Source organism: Mobula birostris, chromosome 15, assembly GCF_030028105.1.
Source record: "Mobula birostris isolate sMobBir1 chromosome 15, sMobBir1.hap1, whole genome shotgun sequence".
In the NCBI taxonomy this organism is placed as follows: Eukaryota; Metazoa; Chordata; class Chondrichthyes; order Myliobatiformes; family Myliobatidae; genus Mobula; species Mobula birostris.
Genome location: NC_092384.1, coordinates 47,162,311 through 47,189,640, shown reverse-complemented (window position 1 = coordinate 47,189,640; position 27,330 = coordinate 47,162,311). Strand labels below are relative to the sequence as shown.

Sequence of the window (27,330 nt, the reverse complement as noted above, 5' to 3'; positions counted from 1 at the left end):
CCTTGACATTAGTTGATTACATAGTATTGCTGTTCAGCAACTGGCAGCCAAGGTGGCTGACTACTGAAGTGGCTGATCATAAGCGAAAGGTAAAGGCTGCATTTAGAATAAAGCAGCAACAACAAAGAAAGTGCGCAATTGAAAACTGATCAGATTTATTTATTGGAGCTATAAGGTGATAGTAAAAATTTCTACAATTTGATAGTTTTCTTGGAAATATTTTTGAAACATTTGTATCAAATGGTTTGCTTCATATGAGTGGACATAGAGAAATAAGTGAAATTTATAACAAGTCTACATAGCTTGACAGCTTTGTAGGTAATTATTCTTCTGGGTTAAGAAGAAAGGTTCTAAGATATACTAATATTTTTTATTGAGGTACAGTTTAGGATGATAAGCATTTATGTTCTAAGATGGCCTGAACATGTAGTGATGTGCATAGAAGAAAATGTATACAGGTTTCCCCTGCCACCCAAAGGTAGAGCATTCCTATGAAACGGTTCGTAAGCGGAAATGTCGTAAAGCGAAGAAGCAATTACCATTTATTTATATGGGAAAATTTTGTGAGCGTTCGCAGACCCAAAAATAACCTACCAAATCATGCCAAATAACACAACCTAAAATAACAGTAACATATAGTAAAAGCAGGAATGATATGATAAATACACAGCCTATATAAAGTAGAAATGCTTTTCCACAATCATTACTGAACTGTCCTCCGGAGCGAAAATCTCACGCAAGCGCCGTCGGCAGAAAATCTCACACAAGCGCTGTTGGCTAAAACACGGCACAAGCGCTCTCCAGTAACCTTTAAGCTATGAAGCTGCCAAATCGTACCAAATAACACGTAAAAATACACAGCCTATATAAAGTAGAAATAATGTATGTACAGTGTAGTATCACTTACTGGAATCTGGAAGACAGCGCCGAGCACGCTGATGATGGTGTGTTAGGCTGAGTCAGAGTTTGAGTGGTGCAGTGGCCCCCACCCTCCAGGCCGCCGAGCGATACATTGCCGTGAAGCATGCAGGGGTGCAGCGGTAGCCGGGAGGCACACAGCACATCTTTAAGAAAAAAGCCGAAACAAACATGCTAATTAATTAGGTGCCGCCAACACGTAATTGTCGGCCCAGATCAGAGACAATGCAATCGGAAATCGGCACTGATCTGGACCGACAATTACTTGCCGGGCGGCACCTAATTAATTAGCATGTTTGTTTCGGCTTTTTTCTTAAAGATGTGCTGTGTGCCTCCCGGCTACCGTTGCATTCTCTGCGAATCGGTATCTGTCCGTGGCCTGGGGGTTGGGGTAGTGGGACACTGGGGTGTCATCTCGTCATAGTCTGTTTCCATTAGGGCAGGCAGGTCATCTTCTATCTCTGCACACCTCGATGTCGAAGGTCGAGGTTTGTCGTCTGCTGTGGCTGATGTGGAAGGCTTGCTTGACTGCTGAGCCTCGCGCATTTTTCTATCACACAGTTCTTTGTAAGGACTCAAACCATCCTGCAAATATCCCCTAAACCGATGTACCCTTTCAAAATTGAAGTCGTACTTTATCATTACTCATTTGGTTTCGATTGTTTTCCTCTTTTCTTACAATTGCATCAGCCCTTCATCTGTCAGTTCTTGGTCATGGGATGCCAAAACCTCTTCAACATCATGTTTGTCAGCTTCCACAAGCCAAACTCGCGTTGTCCTTACTTCGTTCACCACGCTCAAAACACTTAATTATGTCTAGTTTTACGCTAAGTGTAACACCCTTACGAGCTCTTTTAGGCTTTTCCGATACCATAGAACTCATCTTACAAACGGCTGCTCACAGGCATGTGTTTAAGCAATGCCGGCGAGAATCCAGAGGAGAGCGGCTGCTCAGGGAGCGCTGCCTTTTACCGCGCGCTGATTATTTTTTCGTAACAGTGAAAACGCCTTCAGAAAGTGAAAACAGGGTACTAATGTAGGTCTTTCGTAACAGTGAGGTTTCGTAAAGCAAACGTTCGAAAAGCGGGAGACACCTGTATTTGCCCTTCTCCAAACTAGGAAGGCCCATGGACATTAGCTTGAATGAAACACTGTAGTAGATTAGCAAAGAATCTGTACAGGTGAGTAAGGTACCCAAAGGGGCCACATCAGGGTAATGTCAGCTTGTGAAAGGGATATCTTTCAGTGAGTAGGTGAACCATATAAAACGAACCAGGGATGACAAATATTTATAAAGCAAGTGTGTCCATTTTTTTAAAGGAACTGTACAATCTAGCTATAGTAGTTTAATATTTCTTGCTACAGGCTACAAAAAGCTTCTTCTAGTCACATTTACTTTAGACCTATTTGGTTGATCTCAGCTTAGTAAAGCAAACAGATTCTGTATCTTGTACACTAGTGGCAATGTTCGTTCAAGGATTAGTTCATTTTTGTGAGAATGTTTCCTTTCTGCTGTGACTGCAAAACACAGCTGACATTTATCATTTGGTATTGTTCCCTTGTGTACTGTTATCTGATTAGCTAATTAATTTTAAAATATCTGAGTATTGACCTGATGTCTTAAAATAGATGATGTGTACTTTATTGTACATACAATATATAATCCTTTTATCTATAAATATTAAAGTGATGCATCTATAACTAATATATTAAACAAAATTATCTTCAAAGCAAAATTACAACATGGTATTTAATTGCAAACGATATGTTGAAAGATTAATCAGAATCAGGTTTATTATCACTGGCATGTGACATGAAATTTGTTAACTTAGCAGCAGCAGTTCAATGCAATACATAATTTAGCAGAGAGGAAAAAAATAATAAAATATAATAATAAACAAGTAAATCATTTATGTATATTGAATAGATTTAAAACATGTGCAAAAACAAATGCTGTATACCTGTATTAAAAAAAAGTGAGGTAGTGTCCAAAGCTTCAATATCCATTTAGAAATCGGATGGCAGAGGAGAAGAAGCTGTTCTTGAATCGCCGAGTGTGTGCTTTCAGGCTTCTGTACCCAGTACCTGATGGTAACAATGAGAAAAGGGTATGCCCTGGGTGCTGGAGGTCCTTAATAATGGACACTGCCTTTCTGAGACACTGCTCCCTCAAGATGTCCTGGGTACTTTGTAAGCTAGTGCCCAAGATGGAGATGACTAGATTTACAGACTTCTGCAGCCCCTCCATACCAGATAGTGATGCAGCCTGTCAGAATGCTCTCCATGGTACAATTATAGTAGTTTTTGAGTGTATTTGTTGACATGCCAAATCTCTTCAGACTCCTAATAAAGTTACTCTCTTACCTTCTTTAAAACTACATCAATATGTTGGGACCAGGTTAGATCCTCAGAGATCTTGACACCCAGGAACTTGAAGCTGCTCACTCTCTCCACTTCTGATCCCTCTATGAGGATTGGTATGTGTTCCTTTGTCTCGCCCTTCCTGAAGTCCACAATCAGCTCTTTCATCTTATTGACGTTGAGTGCCACGTTGTTTCTGCGGCACCATTCCACTAGTTGGCATATCTCACTCCTGTATACCCCCTCGTCGTCACCTGAGATTCTACCAACAATGGTTGTATCGTCAGCAAATTTATATTGAGCTGGTCCTAGCCCCACAGTCATGTGTACATAGAGAGTAGAGCAATGTAGTAAGCACATACCCCTGAGGTGCGCCAGTGTTGATCGTCAGCGAGGAGGATATGTTATCACCAATCCGCCCAGACTCTAGTCTTTCCATTAGGAAGTCGAGCCGATCAGGATTGTAGGAATGGTAGTATTAAATGCTGAGCTATAGTCGATGATCAGCATCCTGACGCAGGTGTTTATGTTGTCGAGGTTGTCTAAAGCCGTGTGTAGAGCCATTGAGATTGCATCTGCTGTTGCCCTATTGTGGCGATAGGCAAATTGCAGTGGGTCCAGGTCCTTGCTGAAGCAGGAGTTTCTAGTCATGACCAATCTCTCAAAGCATTCCATCACTGTCAATGTGAGTGCTACTGTGCGATAGTCATTAAGGCAGCCAACATTATTCTTCTTTGGCACTGGTATAATTGTTGCCTTTGAAGCAAGTGGGAACTTCTGCCTGTAGTATAATACTTTATTATAAAGCTTGAATACTCAGTAATACAAACTAGACAAATTATAAAATAAATTGCTCAGAAATTATACAGAAATAGTTTGTAATTTTTTTTTCCAAAGCATGATTGAATATCGGAGCAGACTCGATGGGCTGAATGGCCTACTTCTTCTCCTATATCTTATGGATCTTATGTTTCTTTATTTGTAACTAACATGTAGTCTCTTTTCAGTGATTTGCTGTTCTTAAATATATCAGAATGTGTTATAATTATTAATGTGATGAAATATTATTCTAAGAACAATATGCTGCATAATTATTCATGTGATGCTTTAATGACTTAAAATCTCATAGTTTGTCATCTGTTTATGGGCTGCTATTTATAGACAATGCTACAACTTTTCTCTTGGAAAGTTTATATCAGTTCAACGTGGTTCACCTGATTCTTTTTGCCACTTGGTTCGATCTATTGACAATCTATTCTAATGTCATTTTTCCACAGCTCTGAGAATCTCCTGAAAGGGCTCATAAAATTTATAGTGTATGTTGTCTTCTCTAAACCAGATACTTTCAACAATGCATAACATTGCATGTGTCCTCCCAGAGAAACAGTGCCAATGATCTAAATGATCTTTCAAGGCACATAACCTACAAGATGTCTGTGAAAATGACTTTGAGGCCCATTACAAATACTATAGGAGGTAACATTTCCTCAGGTCCATTGTGAATTTAGTTCCCTATTGTTTTGTACAATGTCTGGAAGATCAACTAAGTTGGTTGTGTATAAGGAAATTCTTAAGGCTTTCAATGAACAAAAATAAAAATATTTTTAATTTGCTCACACTGTATGTGAAGCTATAAGTGCAGGAGATCTCAAGCTCCTCATTAAAGCTGCAGATTTTAGTCTCTGTCATGCATTTTTATCAAAGCTTCTCCTCATTGAAACATTGGGTACTTGAAAAGTTTGTGTAACTAGGTATTAAAATTGGTGGTGTCCCAAGAGCTACACTCGGATAAAATACTGGAGGAAGTCAGTAAGTCAGGTAGCATTACAGAAGGGAATAAATAGTCGATGTTTCAAGCTGAGACTCTTCGTCAAGATTGAAAAGTTGAATGTTTATTCCCCTCCATAGAGGCTGCCTGACTTGCTGAGTTTGTCTAGCGTTTTGTGTGTGTTACACTAGATTAAGGAGGACATAAATAATCTTCCAGAAATAGTAGGAAGGAGGACATAAATAATCTTCCAGAAATAGTAGGGGACAGAGGGTCCAGTGAACTGGAGGAACTGAGCGAAATACATGTTAGTAGGGAAGTGGTGTTAGGTAAATTGAAGGGATTAAAGGCAGATAAATCCCCAGGGCCAGATGGTCTGCACCCCAGAGTGCTTAAGGAAATAGCCCAAGAAATAGTGGATGCATTAGTGATAATTTTTCAAAACTCGTTAGATTCTGGACTAGTTCCTGAGGATTGGAGGGTGGCTAATGTAACCCCACTTTTTAAAAAAGGAGGGAGAGAGAAACCGGGGAATTATAGACCGGTTAGCCTGACGTCGGTAGTGGGGAAACTGCTGGAGTCAGTTATCAAAGACGTGATAACAGCACATTTGGAAAGCAGTGAAATCATCGGACAAAGTCAGCATGGATTTGTGAAAGGAAAATCATGTCTGACGCATCTCATAGAATTTTTTGAGGATGTAACTAGTAGAGTGGATAGGGGAGAACCAGTGGATGTGGTGTATTTGGATTTTCAAAAGGCTTTTGACAAGGTCCCACACAGGAGATTAGTGTGCAAACTTAAAGCACACGGTATTGGAGGTAAGGTATTGATGTGGATAGAGAATTGGTTAGCAGACGGGAAGCAAAGAGTGGGAATAAACGGGACCTTTTCAGAATGGCAGGCAGTGACTAGTGGGGTACCGCAAGGCTCAGTGCTGGGACCCCAGTTGTTTACAATATATATTAATGACTTGGATGAGGGAATTAAATGCAGCATCTCCAAGTTTGCGGATGACACAAAGCTGGGCGGCAGTGTTAGCTGTGAGGAGGATGCTAAGAGGATGCAGGGTGACTTGGATAGGTTGGGTGAGTGGGCAAATTCATGGCAGATGCAATTTAATGTGGATAAATGTGAAGTTATCCACTTTGGTGGCAAAAATAGGAAAACAGATTATTATCTGAATGGTGGCCGATTAGGAAAAGGGGAGGTGCAACGAGACCTGGGTGTCATTATACACCAGTCATTGAAAGTGGGCATGCAGGTACAGCAGGCGGTGAAAAAGGCGAATGGTATGCTGGCATTTATAGCGAGAGGATTCGAGTACAGGAGCAGGGAGGTACTACTGCAGTTGTACAAGGCCTTGGTGAGACCACACCTGGAGTATTGTGTGCAGTTTTGGTCCCCTAATCTGAGGAAAGACTTCCTTGCCATAGAGGGAGTACAAAGAAGGTTCACCAGATTGATTCCTGGGATGGCAGGACTTTCATATGAAGAAAGACTGGATGAACTGGGCTTGTACTCGTTGGAATTTAGAAGATTGAGGGGGGATCTGATTGAAACATATAAAATCCTAAAGGGATTGGACAGGCTAGATGCAGGAAGATTGTTCCCGATGTTGGGGAAGTCCAGAACGAGGGGTCACAGTTTGAGGATAAGGGGGAAGCCTTTTAGGACTGAGATTAGGAAAAACTTCTTCACACAGAGAGTGGTGAATCTGTGGAATTCTCTGCCGCGGGAAACAGTTGAGGCTGGTTCATTGGCTATATTTAAGAGGGAGTTAGATATGGCCCTTGTGGCTACGGGGATCAGGGGGTATGGAGGGAAGGCTGGTGCAGGGTTCTGAGTTGGATGATCAGCCATGATCATAATAAATGGCGGTGCAGGCTCGAAGGGCCGAATGGCCTACTCCTGCACCTATTTTCTATGTTTTTTCCAGCATCTGCATAATCCCTTGTGTTATGCCTAGAGCTACTTACATGGGTGATCAATTGTCAGTCTCAGAGGCATTTTGAGCGAGACCTTGATAAATTCTGAGGGGAAAGGAAATAAATCACAGAGTGCAGGTTCCCAGTTGGCTGTATTTACATTGAATTTTGGGCCATCTACCTTTTGGTGCCTGCCCATGCTAGTACATATGTGTAAGATTCTCATGTTTTGCTTTCTACTTCCTCACACTTTCTATTAATCTCCTTTCTAATTCCTACTTCCTTCATCTGTTTCCTACAATCGATTTCCAGGTATATTTAATCACTGGAATGTCAGTATCCCCTCTAAGGCCAATTTCCCCAGCATTGAGGCTCAAGTTACATTTAATAGGCCAGGTTAAAGTGCTTGCGTGCCCCAAACAGATTCTAGAAAGAAGCACACTATTCTGACTTCTGTCAAATGAAAAGAATACCAGGTAGACTGAAGGAAAAAAATAGAAGAATATTCTGAAAACTTCCTTGAAAATCTCCCTGCTGACTCCGGGCTTTCCGTGGCCTATATCCACTCAAGGTAGAGATGTAGCATTTCAGGTAGTGAGAACCTTAAGATCTTGTGTTGGGAGCACACAGCATCTCAGCATAAATTGTTGTATCACATGCTTTCTACTGCATCTATGGACGAATCAGCACCTCACACAATAGTCTCATGAAATACTTCATACCAATAAAACCAGAGTGGAATAAATCAGTCTTGACCTTCAGGAACTCTTTAACAATGACTTAAACTGCGGAGGAGATAACGTTTGCACTTCTCCATTACAGATAAGAAATAGTGTTCATGTTCATCTGTAATTATTTTTTAAAATTAAATAGGGATATGCTCTAAATTATATCAATAAACCTGATAGTAATTTTTGAGGCATTGTGATAGGCCAGAATTGGAAAAAAAAGCTGTCCGTTATAGCTAAGCTGTGTTACTTTCATTAGTATTCAGCGAGTGGTTGGAAAAATCACATGTTAGTCACAAAAAAGCAACGTGTCTGGCATTTTTAATTTAATGTTTGGTGAGAAATTAATTGAGAATACCACAAGAACATGTATTAAAATGAAAACAGAATTTTAACAGCTCCATCAATTAAATAGAAAACTGAATTTCCATGAGGATCCTTGTATAATAATAGCACAGTAGTTATACAAGATTCTGTGATTACAGTCAGTACTGTGAGCTGGGATAAGTGCCTAAGGAAAGGACAAAACATGGAATTGAAATGGACACGTTCTGTGGAATCTGAATATTCCTTGATATAAAATTCTAGCACGACGAGTAATGAATTTACAACTATTCTAGTAAATGTCCAGCTGATTGGACAATTCAGTGCTTTTTTTAATCATTGTTAATTTCATTTCTAGAATGTTTTATGTTGGTGCCAGCAAAAAATACAGTGAATGAAGGCAGTCTTAAAATAAATCGTGAAGAAGTTAATTTGTGAATTTAGCAACTTAAGGATTATTAGTGGTTGATGTGCCATTTATAAGACAGTATAATAATTTACAGAATGTGTGCTTTGCTAACAAGACCAGTGTTCATTGCACAACTCTAATTATTTTTGAGAAAAAGTTGAGTTGCTATTTTGAATTGGGAGTGTTTGTGGTTAAAGTGTTCCTAGGTACTGTTGAGTGGGAAGTTCCCAGATATAGATTGATTGAAAAAAATGCATGCTAAATGAAGGAAAGCCAATATATTTCCATGTCAAGGTTATTTTTGTATTGGAGGTTAACAGTAGGCCATCATACTTCCAAGTATCCCCATCCAGTTGAAAGTCATGGGTTAGGAGATGCCTTTGGAGTAGGCTTGGTGAATAATTACAAAGCACACTTGCAATGTTGGGCGGGGGGGGGAGAAGAGAGAGAGAGAGAGAGAGAGAGACTGACTGACTTTACTTACTTACGAAAGTGGATGGGATGCCAGTTAAGCAGGTTGCCTTGAACTGGATGGTGATGATATGGTTGTGAAAATTGTAGCAATCCAGGCAGGTGGTAAATATATCCAGACTTCCAAGTCAATGGCTAGAAAGGATTTGGGGAGTTTGGAGATGAGTGTGAACACCGAGCATCTGACTTAGTTTTATAATCACTGTGTTTATTCTACTGGTTCAGTTGGGTTTCTTGTCAAAGTTGATCCTCAGTATGATGATATTATGAAACTTCATCATGGCAATGTCTTTGAATGTTAAAGGTAGGTTGATAACTATCTTGGCTGATATGGTTGTTCATTGATAATTGTGGGGTTTGAATGCTGTCTACTGTTGTCTGAATGTTGACTGACTTTGCTGTCTGCATGTGTGGGCTAATTCACTTTTTGAGGAAAGCAGTAAATACTCAACAGATAAGCAGCATATATAGAAATGAAAAGAAAGTAATGTTTCAGGTTAAGGAGACAGATCTGATGAAGAGTCTTCAAACTGTTTCATGTTTTGCTTCCACAAATATTGCCTGACTTATGTATCCTCATCAGTTTATTTTGCTATTTCAAATTTCCAACGTCTGCAGAATTTTTTATTTCTATTTTCCAAGAAGTTGTGAATGGAATTGAAGTCAGCAGAAGCGTGTAAGTGAGTTATACAAGAAGTAATCGTAATCTACCTGTTACCTCCTTTAGCATCTTGAAATCAGCCCACTCAGAACCCTGATTCAATTCCATGCTGATTTCACAGTAAGTTGTGTTATATTAGAGGATGTATACACAATTACATACACAAGTGTTTAATAAGATAGTTTGAAGTATCGTTGTCAAGCTACTAGCTGACTAGTAAGAGCAGTTTTATCCTCCTTTTGCATTAGGGTATTTGTTCCTTCACAAATCAATAAATACTTAGTTTTTATTGAAATGCTTTTTGCAGTTTTTTCAACTTTGTAAATGATGTATATTTCATATTTTCTTTTCCTGTAGCGGGTGAAGAAAGATGTAGAAAAAGGCATTGTTTATACCGATATGTTTCTCCTGAAGAATGAGGGGAAAGAAGGTGAAGGTATGTACATGTGGATTAGTATGTACAATGTAGTCTTATTCTAGGATCAGGAATACAAAGGATTTAAAGCACAAGAATGAGCCATGTAACCACCCACCTCGATGTTTATGTTTCATTGGACTTCCTTCCATCATCTTCCTTCTAATTCTGCTAATATGTACTTCTGTTATATTCTCATGGACTTACCACAATCTCAGAATATTACTGAAACTTGAAGATGGAACTCAGTGAGCCTAGTTCACGTCATTTGTTCTGCTTTTCAGTTCTACGTATTTTTGCCAATGGAATCTTACAGTACTTGATTTTCCAAATGCTAATAATTTTTTAGTAATGATACCTCATAAAATATATTTAAGACACATTTAGATAGATTTTTTAATAGCAGGGGAATTGAGGGTTATGGGGAAAAGGCAAGTAGGTGGAGCTGAGTCCACAGCCATATCAGCCATGATCTTATTGAAGCAGAGACGGCTTGACAAGCTAGCTGTTCTACTCCTGTTCCCATCTTTTATGTTAATATATGCTATTACTTATATCTTGTACACTCATACCCATGATCACTCCGTTCATTTGCTCCAATGAGACATTCATTCACCATAGTGTGTTTACATAAATGTTTTATCTTTTATTTAAATGTTTACTAATTGTATGCCAATCCTTAAAGTTTATTCGGATTTTGAAAAAGAGTAATGAAAAAGAATAATCCATGTCAGCAACACTTTTCTCCCTTCGGCAGAGCCTCAGGAAAGAGGCTGACTAGTCTTTATTCCAGTTCTGTGGGCTCTGAGATGAATGTGCGATCCGCAGGCTTTACTACAGCTGTGGTAGAAAGTGTCTGATAGAGCTGGTGCAAGGTGGTACATATTTTCTGCCACTTTTGCTGGGCTTCCTCAAGAGTATAATATTGAGATTTAAAGTTCTCAGTGCTCTACTAACCCTAATCCCAACCCCTTGTGGAAATTAAGACAACCATAATGGCATTACTACACGTTTCCTCTTAAGAGAAATTTGTAAAGAATAACAATGAGGGTAAAAGTGCCTGTAAGTTTTAGGAACTGTTGTTCCGGAACAGTATAATCCAGCCTTCAAGAGATAAAGGGCAATGGCAGGATAGTGGAGATTTAAACAAATGCCAATTGAAACTCTGCATTGCTTCATTAGAATTTTCAGATGGAAGACCTTTGTTCCATTGAAATAAGTTTTGGTTTGGATAAAAAAGAATTATCCATTATAACTCATACAGTAAAGTTTCATGTGAAATTGTTCTGCAGATTTTGAAAGCTCAATGTTTTTATCCCTTTTCCTTCAGAGAAATGGACCTGGGTTCGCTTGAACCCAACAGGTGTGAAGCCTTCACTACGATCAGGATCCTCTGTGGTTGTTGCCCCAAACAATCGCATTGTTCTTTTTGGTGGCGTGCATGATGAAGAGGAGGAAGAAGACATTCAAGGAGAGTTTTTTAATGACATTTATTTATATGATATGGTAAAGAATCGCTGGTTTGCTGGGAAGTTAAAGGAACGCAAAGGAGAGAAAAGAAAACGAAGGCGTGGAACAAAAGAGGAAGAAGGTGTCAAAGTGAAAAGTGAAAGTCCCGAGTCCAGGAGTTCAACAGAAATTGTGAAGGAAGTTGTAACTGAAGATGGTACTGTCATGACTATAAAACAGGTGATAAACAACTCTAATAGCAAACCAGTCACAGAAAGTGACCTGGAAGAGGAGGAGGAGGAAGAGGACAAAGATTCTGAAACAAGTCCATTCAATGAACCATGTCCTCGATCCAGTGCCATGGCAGCTATTAAACACGGTGTATTGTATATCTACGGTGGAATGTTTGAAGTAGGAGACAGACAGTTTACTTTAAATGACCTTTACTCCATTGATCTACACAAGATGGATGAATGGAAAGTTTTGGTAGAAACTGATCCAAGTAAGTTTGATCTTAGCTTGTTTAAGGCAAAAGTATTATTTTCATTTGAACAATTATTTGAAACACAATGTTATGTGTTGCCATGCAGCACAGGAGGGCGATCAGTCCACCTCTCCAAGCAATCCCATTCTCCCTGTTATTTCTCTGCAACCTGTTTCCCACTATGGTAGGAGTAATATACAGTAGCCACTTAATCTACCAACCAGTACATCTTTGATGAAACCAGAACACCTGGGAGATCTGCACAGTTGTGGAGAAAAGGTAGAAAGTCAACACAAACAGCAGCAAAGCCCAGAATTAAACATGGGTCTCTGGAGCTGGTAGTCTGCTCCTGACACCACCCTCACAGTATTAATTGCTACTGTGCTTCCCTACAATTGTAATATCACAGAAAGCGTCCATTGGCTTTGGTCAGACCTCACTAGCTTCTATAAGGGAAGTTCTGCCAATCCTGTTACCGTGCCTTTTCTCCGTCATCCTGAAAATTGCTTTTCTACAAGTAGTTCCTTTCTACAGTCTCACCATCATGAAGACAGTGAGTTCCAGATCATAACTACTGACAGCCCTTTTTTAAAGTGGTTTTCCTCTAATCTCCCTTGTATTTTTGACCAAAATTTGAAATCTATAATCTTGATATATAACAATCCAGAAATGTGAACAACTTCTCATATTTTTACTCTGTCTAAATGAATCATTAACATGTTCTATTAAATTAAATGTCAACCAAAAAGAAACTGTGGGTGTTGAAAATCTGAAAATGGAAAGAGAGAATGTAACAAATACTTAGCTGGTGAGGTAGCTTCTATGGAAAAGGAATAACCAGCTTGTGTTTCAGCTTGTGATGAAAGTCAGCACCTTAACTACCTTAACTCTTTCAGAGATGCTGGGCAGGTATTTCTAACTTCTCTTTTTATTCCTCCAACTCTCTTTTCCCTATCTTTCCCTTCAGTTGGAGGTGGCTAATAAGTGATAGCCTTATTATATAAATAATAACATGTCAAATAAGACCACATATTCAGAATATTTTTCAGGACCATTAGTACAGGATTCACAGCAGATAGAGTTCTATTGATGCTCAAATTATTTATAAAGAATAGGACTGCTTTAAAGCAGTAAAAATATACAGATTCATTGAAAGATTACTTTTATCCCTTCTCTTATTCTCACCTGCTCATCATCTCCCTCTGGTTCCTCTCCATCTTCCCTTTCTTCCATGGTCTGTTGTCCTGTCCAATTAGATTCCTCCTTCTTTAGCCCTTTACCCCTTCCAGTTATCAACTCCAGCTTCTCACTTCAACCCCTTTCCCCTTCCACCCACCTTCACCCTCACCTGGTCTCACCTATCACTTATCAGCTTGTAATCCCCTCCTCCCCCATCTCATTCTGACTTCTGCCCCCTTCCTTTCCTGTCCTAATGAAAGGCCTCAGCTGGAAATGTCAATTACTTATTCCCTTCCATTGATGCTCCCTGACTTGCTGAGTTCCTCCCACATTTTGTGTGCGTAGCTTAAGATTGCCAGCATCTGCAGAATCTCGTGTTTATGCTTTGATTTATCACTATTTTTATAGAACTACCGTAGGGAAACCACAGAAGCAAGTACTAAAATTATAAAGCATTTCATACAAATGGAAAATAGTCATAGTCATACTTTATTGATCCCGGGGGAAATTGGTTTTCGTTACAGTTGCACCATAAATAATATTAATAGAACCATAAATAGTTAAATAGTATGTAAATTATGCCGGTAAATTATGAAATAAGTCCAGGACCAGCCTACCGGCTCAGGGTGACTGACCCTCCAAGGGAGGAGTAAATAAACACCAGTTAAAATATATTTGTGAGGTACAGTTCAGAACACTGGTTACTCAGGCACTTGTAAAGAAATTCAGGATGTCTACTGCTCTATCTTTCACTTCTACCTCTTAAGGTGCTGCTACCTAATGACTGATTTTCTTCTTCATAAATCCAGTATGTTCTAAGAGATTCTCGTAGGCACTATCATAAGAGCAGAAGAATAATTGTTTATTTTAATGAAAGATCATTAATCTGGAACAGTTTTTTTTTCTCCATTGATGTTGATTGAGAACTCCCAGCATTTCCTACTTTATTTCATTCCTTTTCTGTTCACAATCTGTTTTACATTAGAGTTTTAGACACTAGATAAAAGTGGATTGTTTAGTATACAGGTTTCCCCCGACGTCCGAAGGTAGAGCGTTCCTATGTAACGGTCCGTAAGCCGAAATGTCGTAAAGCAAAGAAACAATTACCATTTATTTATATGGGAAAATTTTGTGAGCGTTCACAGACCCAAAAATAACCTACCAAATCATGCCAAATAACACATAAAACCTAAAATAACAATAACATATAGTAAAAGCAGGAATGATATGATAAATACACAGCCTGTATAAAGTAGAACTACTTTTCCACAATCATTGCCGGCACAGATCTCCGGAGCGAAAATCTCATGCAAACGCCGTCGGCAGAAAATCTCACACAAGCGCTGTTGGCAAAAACACGCACAAGCGCTGTCCTGTAACCTTTAAGCTATGAAGCTGCCGAATCGTACCAAATAACACGTAAAAATACACAGCCGATATAAAGTAGAAATAATGTACGTACAGTGTAGTATCACTTACGGGAATCGGGACAGCGCCGAGCACACTGATGATGGTGTGTTAGACTGAGTCGTCGGAGTTTGGGTGGTGCAGTGGCCCCCCCACCCTCCAGACCGCTGAGCGATACACTGCCGCAAGGAACACAGGAGTCCAGCGGTAGCCGAGAGGTACACAGCACAGCTTTAAGAAAAAAGCCGAAACAAACATGCTAATTAATTAGGTGCCGCCCGTAATTGTCGGCCCAGATCAGTGCCGATTTCCGATTGCGTCGTCTCTGATCTGGGCCGACAATTACGTGTCAGCGGCACCTAATTAATTAGCATGTTTATTTCGGCTTTTTTTCTTAAAGATGTTCTGTGTGCCTCCCGGCTACCTTTGCATTCTCCGCGAATCGGGTATCTGTCCGTGGCCTGGGGGTTGGGGTGGTGGGACACTGGGGTGTCATCTCGTCGCCTGTTTCCATTAGAGCAGACAGCTCATCTTCTTCTATCTCTGTCTGCCTCGATGTCAAAGGTCGAGGTTCGTCGTCTGCTGTGGCTGATGTGAAAGGCTTGCTTGACTGCTGAGCCTCGCGTATTTTTCTATCACACAGTTCTTTAATAAGGACTCAAACCATCCTGCAAATATCCCCTAAACCGACGTACCCTTTCAAAATTAAAGTCGTACTTTATCACTACTCATTCGGTTTTGATTGTTATCCTTTTTTCTTCCAATTGCATCAGCTCTTCATCTGTCAGTTCTTGGTGATGGGATGCTAAACCTCTTCAACATCATCTTCGTCAGCTTCCACAAGCCAAACTCACGTTGTCCTTATTTCATTCCCCACGATCAAAACGCTTAACTATGTCTAGTTTTACCATAAGTGTAACACCCTTACGAGCTCTTTCAGGCTTTTCCCGATACCATAGAACTCATCTTGCAAATGGCTGCTTACAGGCTTGTGTTTAAGCAATGCCAGCGAGAATCCGGAGGACAGCGGCTGCTCGGGGTGTGCTGCCTTTTACCGCGCGCTGAATTTTTTATCGCGCACTGAATTTTTTTTCTGTAACAGTGAAAACACCTTCTGAAAGCGAAAATAGGGTACTAATTTAGGTCTTTCGTAACAGTGAGGTTTTGTAAAGCGAACGTTTGAAAAGCAGGGCCCACTTGTACTCAATAATGTGACTCTGGAGCCACATTCTCAATCACTATTAACCTGAAGAGCAACACAACTACTGAGCACCATCCCATCAAAAACACAAATGAAACACACACAAAATCGTATTTAGATACTGCATAACTATAGACATATCTAAATTCTAAAAACATTCATGTAACAAATTTTTAGGGTAATAAAAACTAAATTTAGGTACATTATTGTACATGTTTAATCATCTGGCTGTCCTGAAATGCAAGCTAAGTGATTTTTATGCATGAGACAGCAATTCAGAGGGACTTCTATGTATTGCAGGTTAAGATGAATTAAGCTCCAGTATTTTTGGGGGTGATTTAATTGCAGATAATGTTGAATGCTTCAAGGAAAATGAAAGTATTTGAATAGAAATATGTTCTAAGCTTCATGAACTAAGTCACAGTCCCCCGATTTTGAAATTCAATTTTGTTGATCTTGAATAAATCAGATTTTCAAAGCAAAAGTTTTTTTTTAATGACTGAAGATATTTTTGAAATTAGTAAATAAACTTATAATATCAGTAATTTTTAAATCTATGTGGATTTTAATAGATACTAGCAGATACATCCATCTGCTTAAGTTTTCAGGTGTTCATAATGTCAACACTGTCAGGCATCATTATCTGCCATCTGTTTTTCATGAAAGATGATGTTGAAAATAATAATGTCGTAATAAATAAATAAATATTGTTTCTGAAAGGAAGAATGTTATTCCAAGGAATAATGCTTTGATTTTATAGAGTGAGTATAGTATACTTTTAGGGATTTAAATTTCATATTAAGTTCTGTTTTTATTTACTTCATGACCAAGTAATACTTTGGACACTGAAGAGGGGAAGGTGCTGAAAATTCGTTATACTAGATCTTTTCCCCAGTATATTCAGTGTTACTCTAGGTACTGAAAGTGGTTATACGTCCACAGTACGTGCACATTTAGAAATAGTATGGAAAATACAAAAGATTCTGGTTATTTAATCCGTCATTTAATTGGAGCAGATGCTTATTTGGGTCAGGAGACTTGCTGAGTAGTTTCTGAATAGTAGCAGTCATGTGAACTTCTGTGGCCATTAGATATACTCTGCTTAGAGCAAACAGTTTTTAAATAGCCTCAGTTGTGTGCGTGTCTTTAAAAAGCAGTGATTTTTGTCACTGATAGTTGTCAAGAAGTAAGCAATAAGACAATTTAGAATTGTTCACTGCAGTTTCAAGCATTCAGACGAGGAAATGTCAGAAACGGCCGAGAGTGAAAATGAAATGATTTCACTAGTCATAGAAAAACACAGCATAGAAACAGGCCCTTTGGCCCATCTAGTCTATGCCGAACCATTTAAACTGCTTACTCTATTGACCTGTGTCGGGGCCATAGCCCTACAAACCTCCACCATCCATGTCCCTATCCAAACTTCTCTTAAACATTGAAATCAAGCTTGCACGCATCACTTGCACTGGCAGCTCGTTCCACACTCTCACGACCCTCTGAGTGAAGAAGTTTCCCCTCGTGTTCCCCTTAAAGTTTGTACCTTTTAGCCTTAACTCATGACCTCTAATTGTAGTCCCACCTAACCTTAGTTGAAAAAGTCTGCTTGCATTTACCCTATCTATGCTCGTCATAATTTTGTATACCTCTATCAAATCACCCCTCAATCTTCTCTATTCCAAGGAATCTAATCAATCCTCTCTTTTAACTGAGGTCCTGTAGTTCTGGCAATATCTTTGTAAATTTTCTCTGTACTCTTTCATTATTTACATCTTTCATGTAGGTAGGTAACCAAAACTGTGGAAAATTCTCCAAATTAGGCCTCACCAACACCTTATACAACTTCAACATAACATCCCATCTCCTGTACTCAGCACTTTGATTTTTGAAAGCTATTCTGCTAATTCTGTCTTTATAACCCTATCTACCTGTGATGCCACTTTCAATGAATTATGGACTGTCTTCCCAGATACCTTTGTTCTACCGCAGTTCTCAGTACCCTAATAATCACTGTGTAAGACCTATCCCGATTGGTCAGGATTGGTCCTACCAAAGTGCAACACCTTGCACTTGTCTGCATTAAATTCCAGCTGCCATTTTACAGCCCATCTTTCCAGCTTGACCAGATCCTGCTGCAATCTCTGATAATTGTCCTACACCCCCAATTTTGGTGTCATTTGCAAATTTGCTGATCCAGTTAACCATATTATCATCCAGATTATTGATATAGATGACAAACAACCCAGCACTGATCTCTGCGACATTCCACTAGTCACAGGCCTCCAGTCAGAGAGGCAACCATCTCCTACCACTCTCTAGCTTCTCCCACAAAGCCCCTGTCTAAACCAGTTTGTTACTTCATCTTGAATTCTGAGCAACTGAACCTTTTTGACCATGTCACATGCCTTACTAAAGTCCACTGCCTTGCCTTCATCAACTTTCCTGGTAATTTCCTCGAAAAACTATAAGATTAGTTATACACGACCTTCTACGCATAGAGCCATGCTGACTATCCCTAATCAGTCCATGTCTATCCAAATACTCATATATCTGATCCTTTAGAATACCTTCCAATAACTTTCATACTACTGATTTCAGGCTCAGAGGCCTATAATTTCCTGGTTTATTTTTAAAACTGTTCTTAAACAGCAGAACAACATTGGCTCTCCTCCAATCCTCCAGTACCTCACCTGTCACAAAGGTGATTTAAGTATCTCTACTTGGGCCTCTGCAATTTCTGTACTTTTCTTCTTCATGGTCCAAGAGAACTCTTTGTCGGGCCCTGGGGATTTATCCACCTTAATTTGCCTCAAGACAGCAAACACCTTCTTCTCTGTAATCTGTATGGAGTTCATGAACTCACTGCCGCTTTGCCTCATTCTATAGACTGACTCCGTCTTCCAAGTAAATACAGATGCCAAAAATACATTTAAGATCTCCCCACACCCCTCCAATCTCTTTTGGCTCCACACATAGATTACCATTCTGATCTCCAGAGGACCAGTTTTGTCCCTTGCAATTCCTTTGCTCTTAACATAAGTGTAGAATTCCTTTGGATTCTCCGTCCCTTATCTGCTGGGAAAAATTCATGCCTTCTTTTAGCCCTCAAGATTTCTTTCTTAAGTGTTCTCTTGCATTTCTTATACTCCACAAGTATGTCATTTGTTCCTACCTGCCTAAACCTGCTATGCAGCTTCTTTGCTTTTTTCTTAACCAGGGCCTCAATATCTCTGGAAAGCCAAGGTTCCCTAAACCTGTTATCTTTACCTTTTATTAATGCCACCCATCCCCCTTTAAACACTCCCAATCTGTTGCATCTAAAACAGCAGAACCCTGGAATATTGAGCTGCCAGTCCTGCCGCTCCTGCAACCAAGTCTCACTAATGGCTAAAATATAATAATTCCATGTGTTGATCCATGCCCTGAGCTCAACTGCCTTTCATACGATGCTTCTTGCATTGAAATATAATATACACAGCTCAAGACATTAATCACAACATGCTCAATCTTTTGATTCCTAACTTTGAGGTCTTAACAGCATGTCTCCACAACTTCTCCACTATCTGTTCTGGCACTCTGGTTCCCATCCTCCTGCAATTCTAGTTTAAAACCCCTGACAGGGGTTCTCTGCACTGGCTCTTTAACCCCTTTCCTCTTCCTGACAGTCACCCAGTCTCCTGTGTCCTACACCTTGGGTATAACTATCTTTAAGTGTCCTATCACCCCTTCAGTCTCCTGAATGATCTGGAGTTCATCCAGTTTCAGCTGCAGCTCCAACCCTTTAACGCAGAGTGTTAGAAGCTGCAAATGGATGCACTTATTGCGGGTGAAGTTGTCAGGGATACTGGAGGTCTCTCTTCCTTCCCACATCCCACAAGAACACTCAGCTATCTTACCTGGCACCCCTACTGTTCTTACTATGCAAACAAATTCAACTATTTCAAGAAGTTAGGAACTACAGAGGATTTGAGGATATTGACATCATCTCGAATGTTGGAATGAAAATGAAGATTTGATGGATGCAATCATCGAAAACATAGTATGAAGGCAGTCTATTATCCGCACTAGGTGTCTGTGCTTATTTTGTTTTATTTACAGTCAATCAAAAGAAAATAGACAACGTGTTGGTTGTCTATCATATCCGATGATGACAGTGAAACCTGTGTGGGAGAATTTTTAAAGTGGAAAAGTTGTTGCACTGTGGTCTTCCTTGGTTGCAGTGGATAATCATGACTATTTCTGTGGTTTATCATGCTCTCCGCTATCCATGGAGTATTTCAGAACTGCCTTCTTAGCCATTGGATCTCACTGTCTGCCAGAGCTGAAATAGGCATGTCCCTATTTCACTGGGGTATGAGGCCCACCGGCTACCCTCACCTGGTTTAACCCACCTGTCAAAGCGGTGTACCAGGTTATGACTGCTGTCGCATCCAAATATTTGCTTGGAGCCACAGGTGAGAGCTGAGGGTCCAGTGGGGACCAACGGTCAGTGAGCTGCCCCAGAGTGGACACGATAAACCCCTTCACCAGAGGTGCCACCCCTCCCTGGACATCCCATACACAGCAGCGTATGCTGGATGAGTTCCTTCATTGATAACTATTAGCAACTAATATACAGTTTCTAGTATTGTAACATTGGTAGAGTTCTAATTTGTTCTGTTTTAATTTAAATACTTAATTTGTTACTAATTTAAACAGTAGTGTGTCTTTTTTTATATACCTTTTTAACTATTCCCTTGAAAGTTCGGCTAATTGGGGCAGCTGCTTAATAGGGCCAAAATGTACTGGTCCCAATGTGGTTCCAGTTAACCAAATCCACTGTAATATCTTATCCCTTGCTGAAAGAAATTCCTTGCAAACTTAAGTCTGGTCTTAGAACTTGTGTTTTGGGACATTCAGTCAGGTCTTGGATTGCAAGTTCCTTTTATTTTGGGTGCAGCTAAAAAGCACCAGTGGCCTAGAATACCTGCCATTGTCCAAGAATAGCATTTGTTTAAAAAATATTAAAATAATGGACAAGCAGCCATCAACAATGCAGAAACCGCATGTTAGGATAATGTCTGGACTAGTGTTACAAATAAAGTCAGAAGGCACAGTCTGTATCTCATTGTGAGAGCACTAAACAAACTTCTTTGATCTAAAATACATCATTATTGACTTAGATTTTTTAAATTATGTCTTTTTGTTTCCTATGCCTTCACACTTCTGTAGAGACTCAGGAATGGCTGGATGAAGAAGAGTCAGAGGATGAGGAAGAGTGTGAAGGAGCTGCAGGAGGGGAAGATGAAGAAGATGAGGAAGAGGATGATGACAGCAGTGAAGAAGGCAATTATTTTTCATAAATCTGCATTATAGTTAATGTGTATTTTACCTAATTGGCTGAATTGAAAGGCTCTCTGTACGGTTTATTTAATGTCATAGGCTTAAAATGCAAGAAGGAAGTTGAATATTGATACTAAACTTGTTTTCTCTCCTTTCCTTTCTCAGAAAAAGTCTTTCACCTGAAACATTAACTCTGCTTTTCTTTCCACTGATGCTTCCTGATCTGCTGAGTGTTTTCAGTATTTTCCAAAGGTGTGGCCTTGGGTGTTATTCTTCATAAAGTAAAACTGCCATATGGTATTTGTTTTCACTGTAGGAATTTTGGTCTAGATATTTGTCCTCCACAAGAAACATCAACTTAGAGATGGAGTATAAAAGTAGTAACACTCAGTACCACAATGAAGATCACACCTGGAGTACTGTGTTCTGTTTTAGCCAGGATGATATACAACGTTTGTACTTGTGTTAGTTGCAGTTCAGAAAACATGTACCTGGTTGATTCCTGGAATGAATAGGTTGTCTTGTTAGAGAAGCTTAAACAGTTGGAGCTGATATCCGTAGAAAAATGAGAGATGATTTTATCAAAAGAATTAAGATTGAGGTGGCTTGATAAATTGGATATTTTCCTTTGTGCAGGTACAGAGGGCATAATTTCAGAACAAGAGATTGCTCTGTTACTGATGTGAGGAGAATTTTTTTCCCTCTGTGTTGGATAAATTTATGGAATTCTTGACCCCTGACATCAGACTGCAATATATTCACAATTTTGTTTTTTAAAGAGTTCAGAGATGTGGGGAATTATCAAGGAAATGGATTGCAAGAGCTAAAATATTAAATGATGAGGCAAATACAAGGGACCTTTGTGGCCTACTCCTGTTCCTTATGTACATTTGTGAAAAAAAAACTGGGGAAATGCTCAAGAGATTGCATAGCATTTATAAGGAGATAAAATCTTGTTATTGCCTTAAGGTGCTGTTTCATCTAAAATGAGTGTTTATGTCATGAATGGGCAGAAATAAGAGAAGTGTGGCAGTTTTTTTGCTTGCAGTGAATAAGCTGAGGATACACCAGTGTTGTAGAACTATAATCCTTTCAGAAAGCTCAAAGGAAAAAAAAGATACTTAGTAATAGCATCAAATTGGATGTGGCAGAAATGCCATAGAGTGATGAATTGACTGGCGGAAATTGGATTTTGGTTGGGAACATGGCCTAATGCAGTCACAGAAAAGGGTCAAAAAGCAATCTGGATCAGCATTGGACCGAAACAAATGTCCTTAAAAAAAAAAATGCAGCCATAAAAAAACTCATACATTTTCTGAAAGTAGCTCTTTTTTTATTTGGAGCCATTTTCTTCATTTCCAGTGTAATACCAACATCTCGCACCATTTCAGATTCCAAGGCCTCTTACCTTCTGTGCTCTGTTTTGTAATCTCCACATCACCTGCCCACAGGACCTTCCTGAGCAAAACACTTCATTTTTCAGTTATGTACTTGAGGTTTTTGAATCAAGCACTTAAGTTGGAATCATATTTACTGTTACTCTTATTTATAGAAGTTGGTAACGATTCTGCTATTTCCACTCCCACCACATTTTGAACAATTTTTTGTTTCTTAATTTATCCTTTCATTCATTCCCTTATTATTTATTTTTTCTGTCCTCCAAACCATCATGGGCCTTTTTTGTTCTTTTGTCTCTGCACCCCTTTTCCTGTCCCTTTGCTTGCTTAATCTGTTACATCTAAAATGTTGGAGAAACTCATTTTCTATGAAAAGAGTAAACAGTTGATGTTTGGGGCTGAAACCCTTCATCAGAACTTCATCAGTCATGATTAAAGGTCTCGGTTCGAAACGTTGAGTGTTTACTCTTCTCCATAGATGCTGCCGGGCCTGCTGAGTTCCTTCAGCATTTTGTGTGTATTACTTTGATTTCCACCATCTGCAGATTTTCTCTTGTCTGTTACATCTGACTTTTTCTAGGTCTGCTAATTGTACATTAAGCTGAAAATTTACTTTATTATCCTCTCCACAGGGCTTAACCAGAATAATACCAGCCTTTGTATTTTATTTCAGACACCAACATGCACATAATTTTGTTTTGTCTTTACTATCCTCTAGAATGGATCTTCCACATATACAGATCATATTTAATCTTTGCTGACTTTGAAGGAAGTAAATCAGTTACTTAAACAGATCTTCCGGTGGCCTTCTATTTCATTTCCATTTCTCAATTTCATACTAACATGTCTTTCCACGGCCTCCTCCACTGACACGATAAAGTCAAATGCAAGTTGGAGAAGCAACAACTTAGATTCTGTCTTGGTAAACTTCAATCTAATGGCATGAACATCAAAGTCTGTAATTTTTGGTAACTACTTCCTTCTGTTTCTCTTCCCCACCCCACCCCCAACTTGGGTTTTCCCTCATTCAGGTAGTATTCTTACCCCTTCTCTTCCCCTGTCCCACCCTTGTGACCTGCTCATCACCTCATTTTGATTACCCACTTCCTCCCCTTTATTTCATGGTCTTCTGCCATCACCTATCAGATTTTTCCTTCAATCCTTTACCTCTTCCATCTATCACCTCCTAGCTTTTCACACTCCTTCCCTCCCCCCCCCCCACCTACCTACCTTCCCCCTCACCGGGATTCAATAGAGGGAGTTCACCAGACTGATTGTTGATTGTTTAGGACAGTGTGTTTGACATTCTTGTTGTGAACTTCTAGTCAGCTGTAAGGAGAGGTTAAGCAGACCTGATCCCAGAATGAGAAGTAATCTATATGTACAAAATTCTACAGCGTTTGATAGGTTGGCTGTGGAGTTTGTTTTCCCTGGATGGAGTATCTAAATGGTCTCTGTGTGGCAGGGGGGTGGGAGAAGGGGAAGGTGCAATGCCACATTCTCAAGCTTGGGGGTTGGCTATTCACTATTGAAATGAGAAATTTCTTCAAATTGTGGGAGGTGAATCTTTGAAGTTTTTGCCCAAAACCTGTGATTCACTGAACATCAATCTTTATTATATATAGACTTCTAGATTTCCTTGAAATTGGGGTCATGGAATTACTGCAGGAAATTATTGCAGAGGTAAAGATCGGTCATGATGTTACTAAAAGCAGAGCAGCACAAAGATCCTTTCTTTAATACTTACAATTGACCTACGAGTCCACAACATAGTAAATGTTAGGAAGAGAACATTTCCAAATGGCATTAATTTTCATTAAAAATATTTCCAATAGTTCATAAGCAGAAACAGGAGGAAACCATAGTGTTTGCTGCATAATTCAGTAAGATCATGGTTGATCTTTTAGCTCATGTTTGGTTTCTTGCCTTAATCCTATATTCTTCAATTTTCCACCTGTATCCAAAATTCTCTCAATCTCAGTTACTGATACTCAAACATCAACAGATAAAGAATTCCAGTTGCCTACTATCCTCACCATCAATATGCTTCTCTCTGTTTCAGTTCTAAATGTCAACCTATGACTAAATGCAATGTCCCATCTGTAAGAAGCAACCTCTTGGCATAATTCTGTGAGAATGAAATTACCTTTCAGTTCTCTAAACTCCAGTGAGTGCATGAGTCTTACTGAATCATTCATAGGTTTAGCCCATCATTCCAGGGCAACACAGAGCTGGAAGAACTCAGCAGATCAAACAGTATTGATTGGGGGGAGTGAACATTTACCTTTTCAAGAAGCTCTTCAGTCTCTTGTTTCTCCTCTCAATCCAAGATTCATTGATTGAATCTAGGTTGCAATGAAAAGACGGCTTTTATGTATGAGAACCTAAATTGGGCACTTTTCTGGCCAGATACATTAATTATTTTGCAGTACAATTCTTTGTATTATAATCAATAAATGATATACCTCTATAATTGCTAGCTTCTGCCTTTCATGAATCAGCACCTCAGGATGCTTTTGTACACCAATGCTTAATGCTATTGGAACATATATATATATATATATATAGGAATGTCCAGTAGTATTTTAAGAAAATGGCCAGGAACATTTTAAGAATGTAAAAGGCTTTGTGTTTGAGATTACAAGAAGTCATTAACCTTTTGTTTTTCTTTATCAGAAGATGACCATCCTGCGGTGCAGCCACAGGAATCTTATTCAGAATATTTGTCACGCACGGAGACTTACTGGATTAAGCTTGCCAAGGATAATATGGGCCAAAATGCCAAAGAGAAAAAGACTTTGAAGGTGGCACAGGCAATGGCAAAGACTTTTTATGATAATGTGTGATGGTCAGAATTTAATGAGGACTGAAACATGGTTAATTTAAAAAACAGAATTTATTGTTTATTTAATTGTAGTTACTTTATATTTTCCTACACAAGGTTTTAAAGCTAATTTCAAGCAGATTGAATATGTTGTCTTTGCTGTAATTTTTACAGAAGATTGTATTACACCAGAGGTATTAGTTTTAGTATTTTTAACAATCCACTGTTTACCATGATTATGTTGCTTTTAATGTTTTACATCTAAATAAATAGTTCCATCAATTCTTAACTCCAAAGGAAAGGTCGCCCCTCTTCACCAACTGTGATATAAAATGAAAATAAAAATTATCTCTCACTATCAAATTTATTCATTTGCAGGTGTATTTCTGACAAGCCTGAAAGCAATACTATGCAGTAAATGCAAAATAACTTCTTAGTACTACGGAAGTTAAAGCAAAGAAATTTTTAAAAAGCATATTGGTTGCTTAAGACTGAAATACACTTCCTAGATTTCATTTCTGTGATCTAAAAGCCATTTCCACATAAATGGTCACTTGTACATTGAATCCAAGCATAAATAAAGGTATACATGGTCGGTAGGATTGAAGAATGTAGCACAAGAATCTTATGCTCTAAATCACTTTAAGCAAATGGAGCAGAATGAACTGTATAAACTGAAGCATGTCTATTAGCATATAGTTAATGAATCAAATGTTGAAAGAGCAAAAAGAAAATGTTGGTGCAGATTTAAATACTTTAGGAAAATTAGATTTGCAACAATCTTAACTTCTGTGTTAACAGTATATCAGAAATGTGATGGAAACCTGACAACTTCAAGGTTTAATTGGGAAATGCCTTTAGAATTCATAGAATAACACAGTGCAGAAACAGGCCCTTCAGTCCAACTGGTGCATGCCAACTAGAGCGTACTCCCTGCTAGTCCCAGTTGCCTGCATTTGGCCCATAACCTTACAAAACACTCCACTTTATGTACCTGGCTGAATGCCTGTTAAATGTTGCAGTTGGACTTGCCTCAACCACTTCCTCTGTCAGCTTAGGGTAAAGAAGTTACCTCTCAGGACTTCTAAATCTCTCCCCCTTTATCTTGTATCTGAACCTTCTAGTTTTGAATTCCTTAATCCGTGGGGAAAAGACCAAAAGTCCATTACAGTCCACCTTTTCCATACCCCTCATGATTGTATAAGCTTCTATGAGGCCACTGCTCATTCTCCTGTGCTCCAGAGTATAATGATCCAGTGTGGCCAGCCTCTCCCTATAACTCAGGCCCTCTAGCCCAGGTAACATCCTTGTAAATCTCTACTGCATCCTCTCCAGCTTGACAATATCTTTCCTATAACAGAGTGACTGAAACTGTACACAATACTCCCAAGTGCAGCCTCACCCATGAATTGTATAACTGCAACATAATGTCCCTCTCTTAAACTCAATACCCTGATTGATTAAAGACCAGCATGCCAGATGTCACCTTCACCATCCTGTCTACTTACTGACCTTCTTTCAGGAACTGTGTATAAGTTATCACATTCACTGTGTAAGTATTTCTCCAGTTTGCCTAAAATGCATCACCTCACATTTATCTAAGTTGAAATTTGTTAATCTTTACTCAGCCTATCTCACTAACTGATCAATATCTCCTTACAATTTATTGCAACCTGCTTCACTATCAACAAGACCCTCTAATTTAGTATTATCAACAAACTTGCTAATCATGCCATGTACATTCATATCCAAATCAGTACAGAAGTAATGAACAACAGATCCCAACCCTAACCACCTGGGGCACCCTACCAGTCACAGATCTCCAGTTTGAGAATTGACCTTCAAACATCACACTGTTTCTTATCATCAAGTCAACTAACCTTGTGAGCTTCTGTTGAATTACATGCAACCTAACCTTCCAGACCAGCTTATCATGCAAATCTTGTCAAAGTCCATATGGACAACATCCACTGCCTGACCTTCATCTATCCCCTCAGTTAACTCTTCAAAAAAAAAACTCCAAAAGATTCATCAGGTAAGACCTCTGACGGACAAAACTATGTTGACTGTTTGTGATCAGGCCTTGA

At 39.2% G+C, this 27,330-nt stretch overlaps 1 protein-coding gene across 3 annotated transcripts in view; it reads left to right on the top strand.

The window, feature by feature from the left end:
* klhdc4 (kelch domain containing 4) overlaps positions 1–25,610 on the top strand; it is a 98,801-nt gene extending 73,191 nt beyond the window's left edge. For 2 of the 3 annotated variants that reach the window (XM_072279723.1, XM_072279725.1), the window contains 4 exons: positions 9,926–10,004; positions 11,314–11,934; positions 20,912–21,025; positions 25,096–25,610. In XM_072279723.1, the coding sequence (XP_072135824.1) occupies positions 9,926–10,004; positions 11,314–11,934; positions 20,912–21,025; positions 25,096–25,265 (984 nt within the window). In that variant the 3' untranslated portion in view covers positions 25,266–25,610. The remainder of the gene's footprint in view (positions 1–9,925; positions 10,005–11,313; positions 11,935–20,911; positions 21,026–25,095) is intronic. The other variant, XM_072279724.1, reaches the window with a different exon arrangement.
* Positions 25,611–27,330: the final 1,720 nt, after the last annotated feature.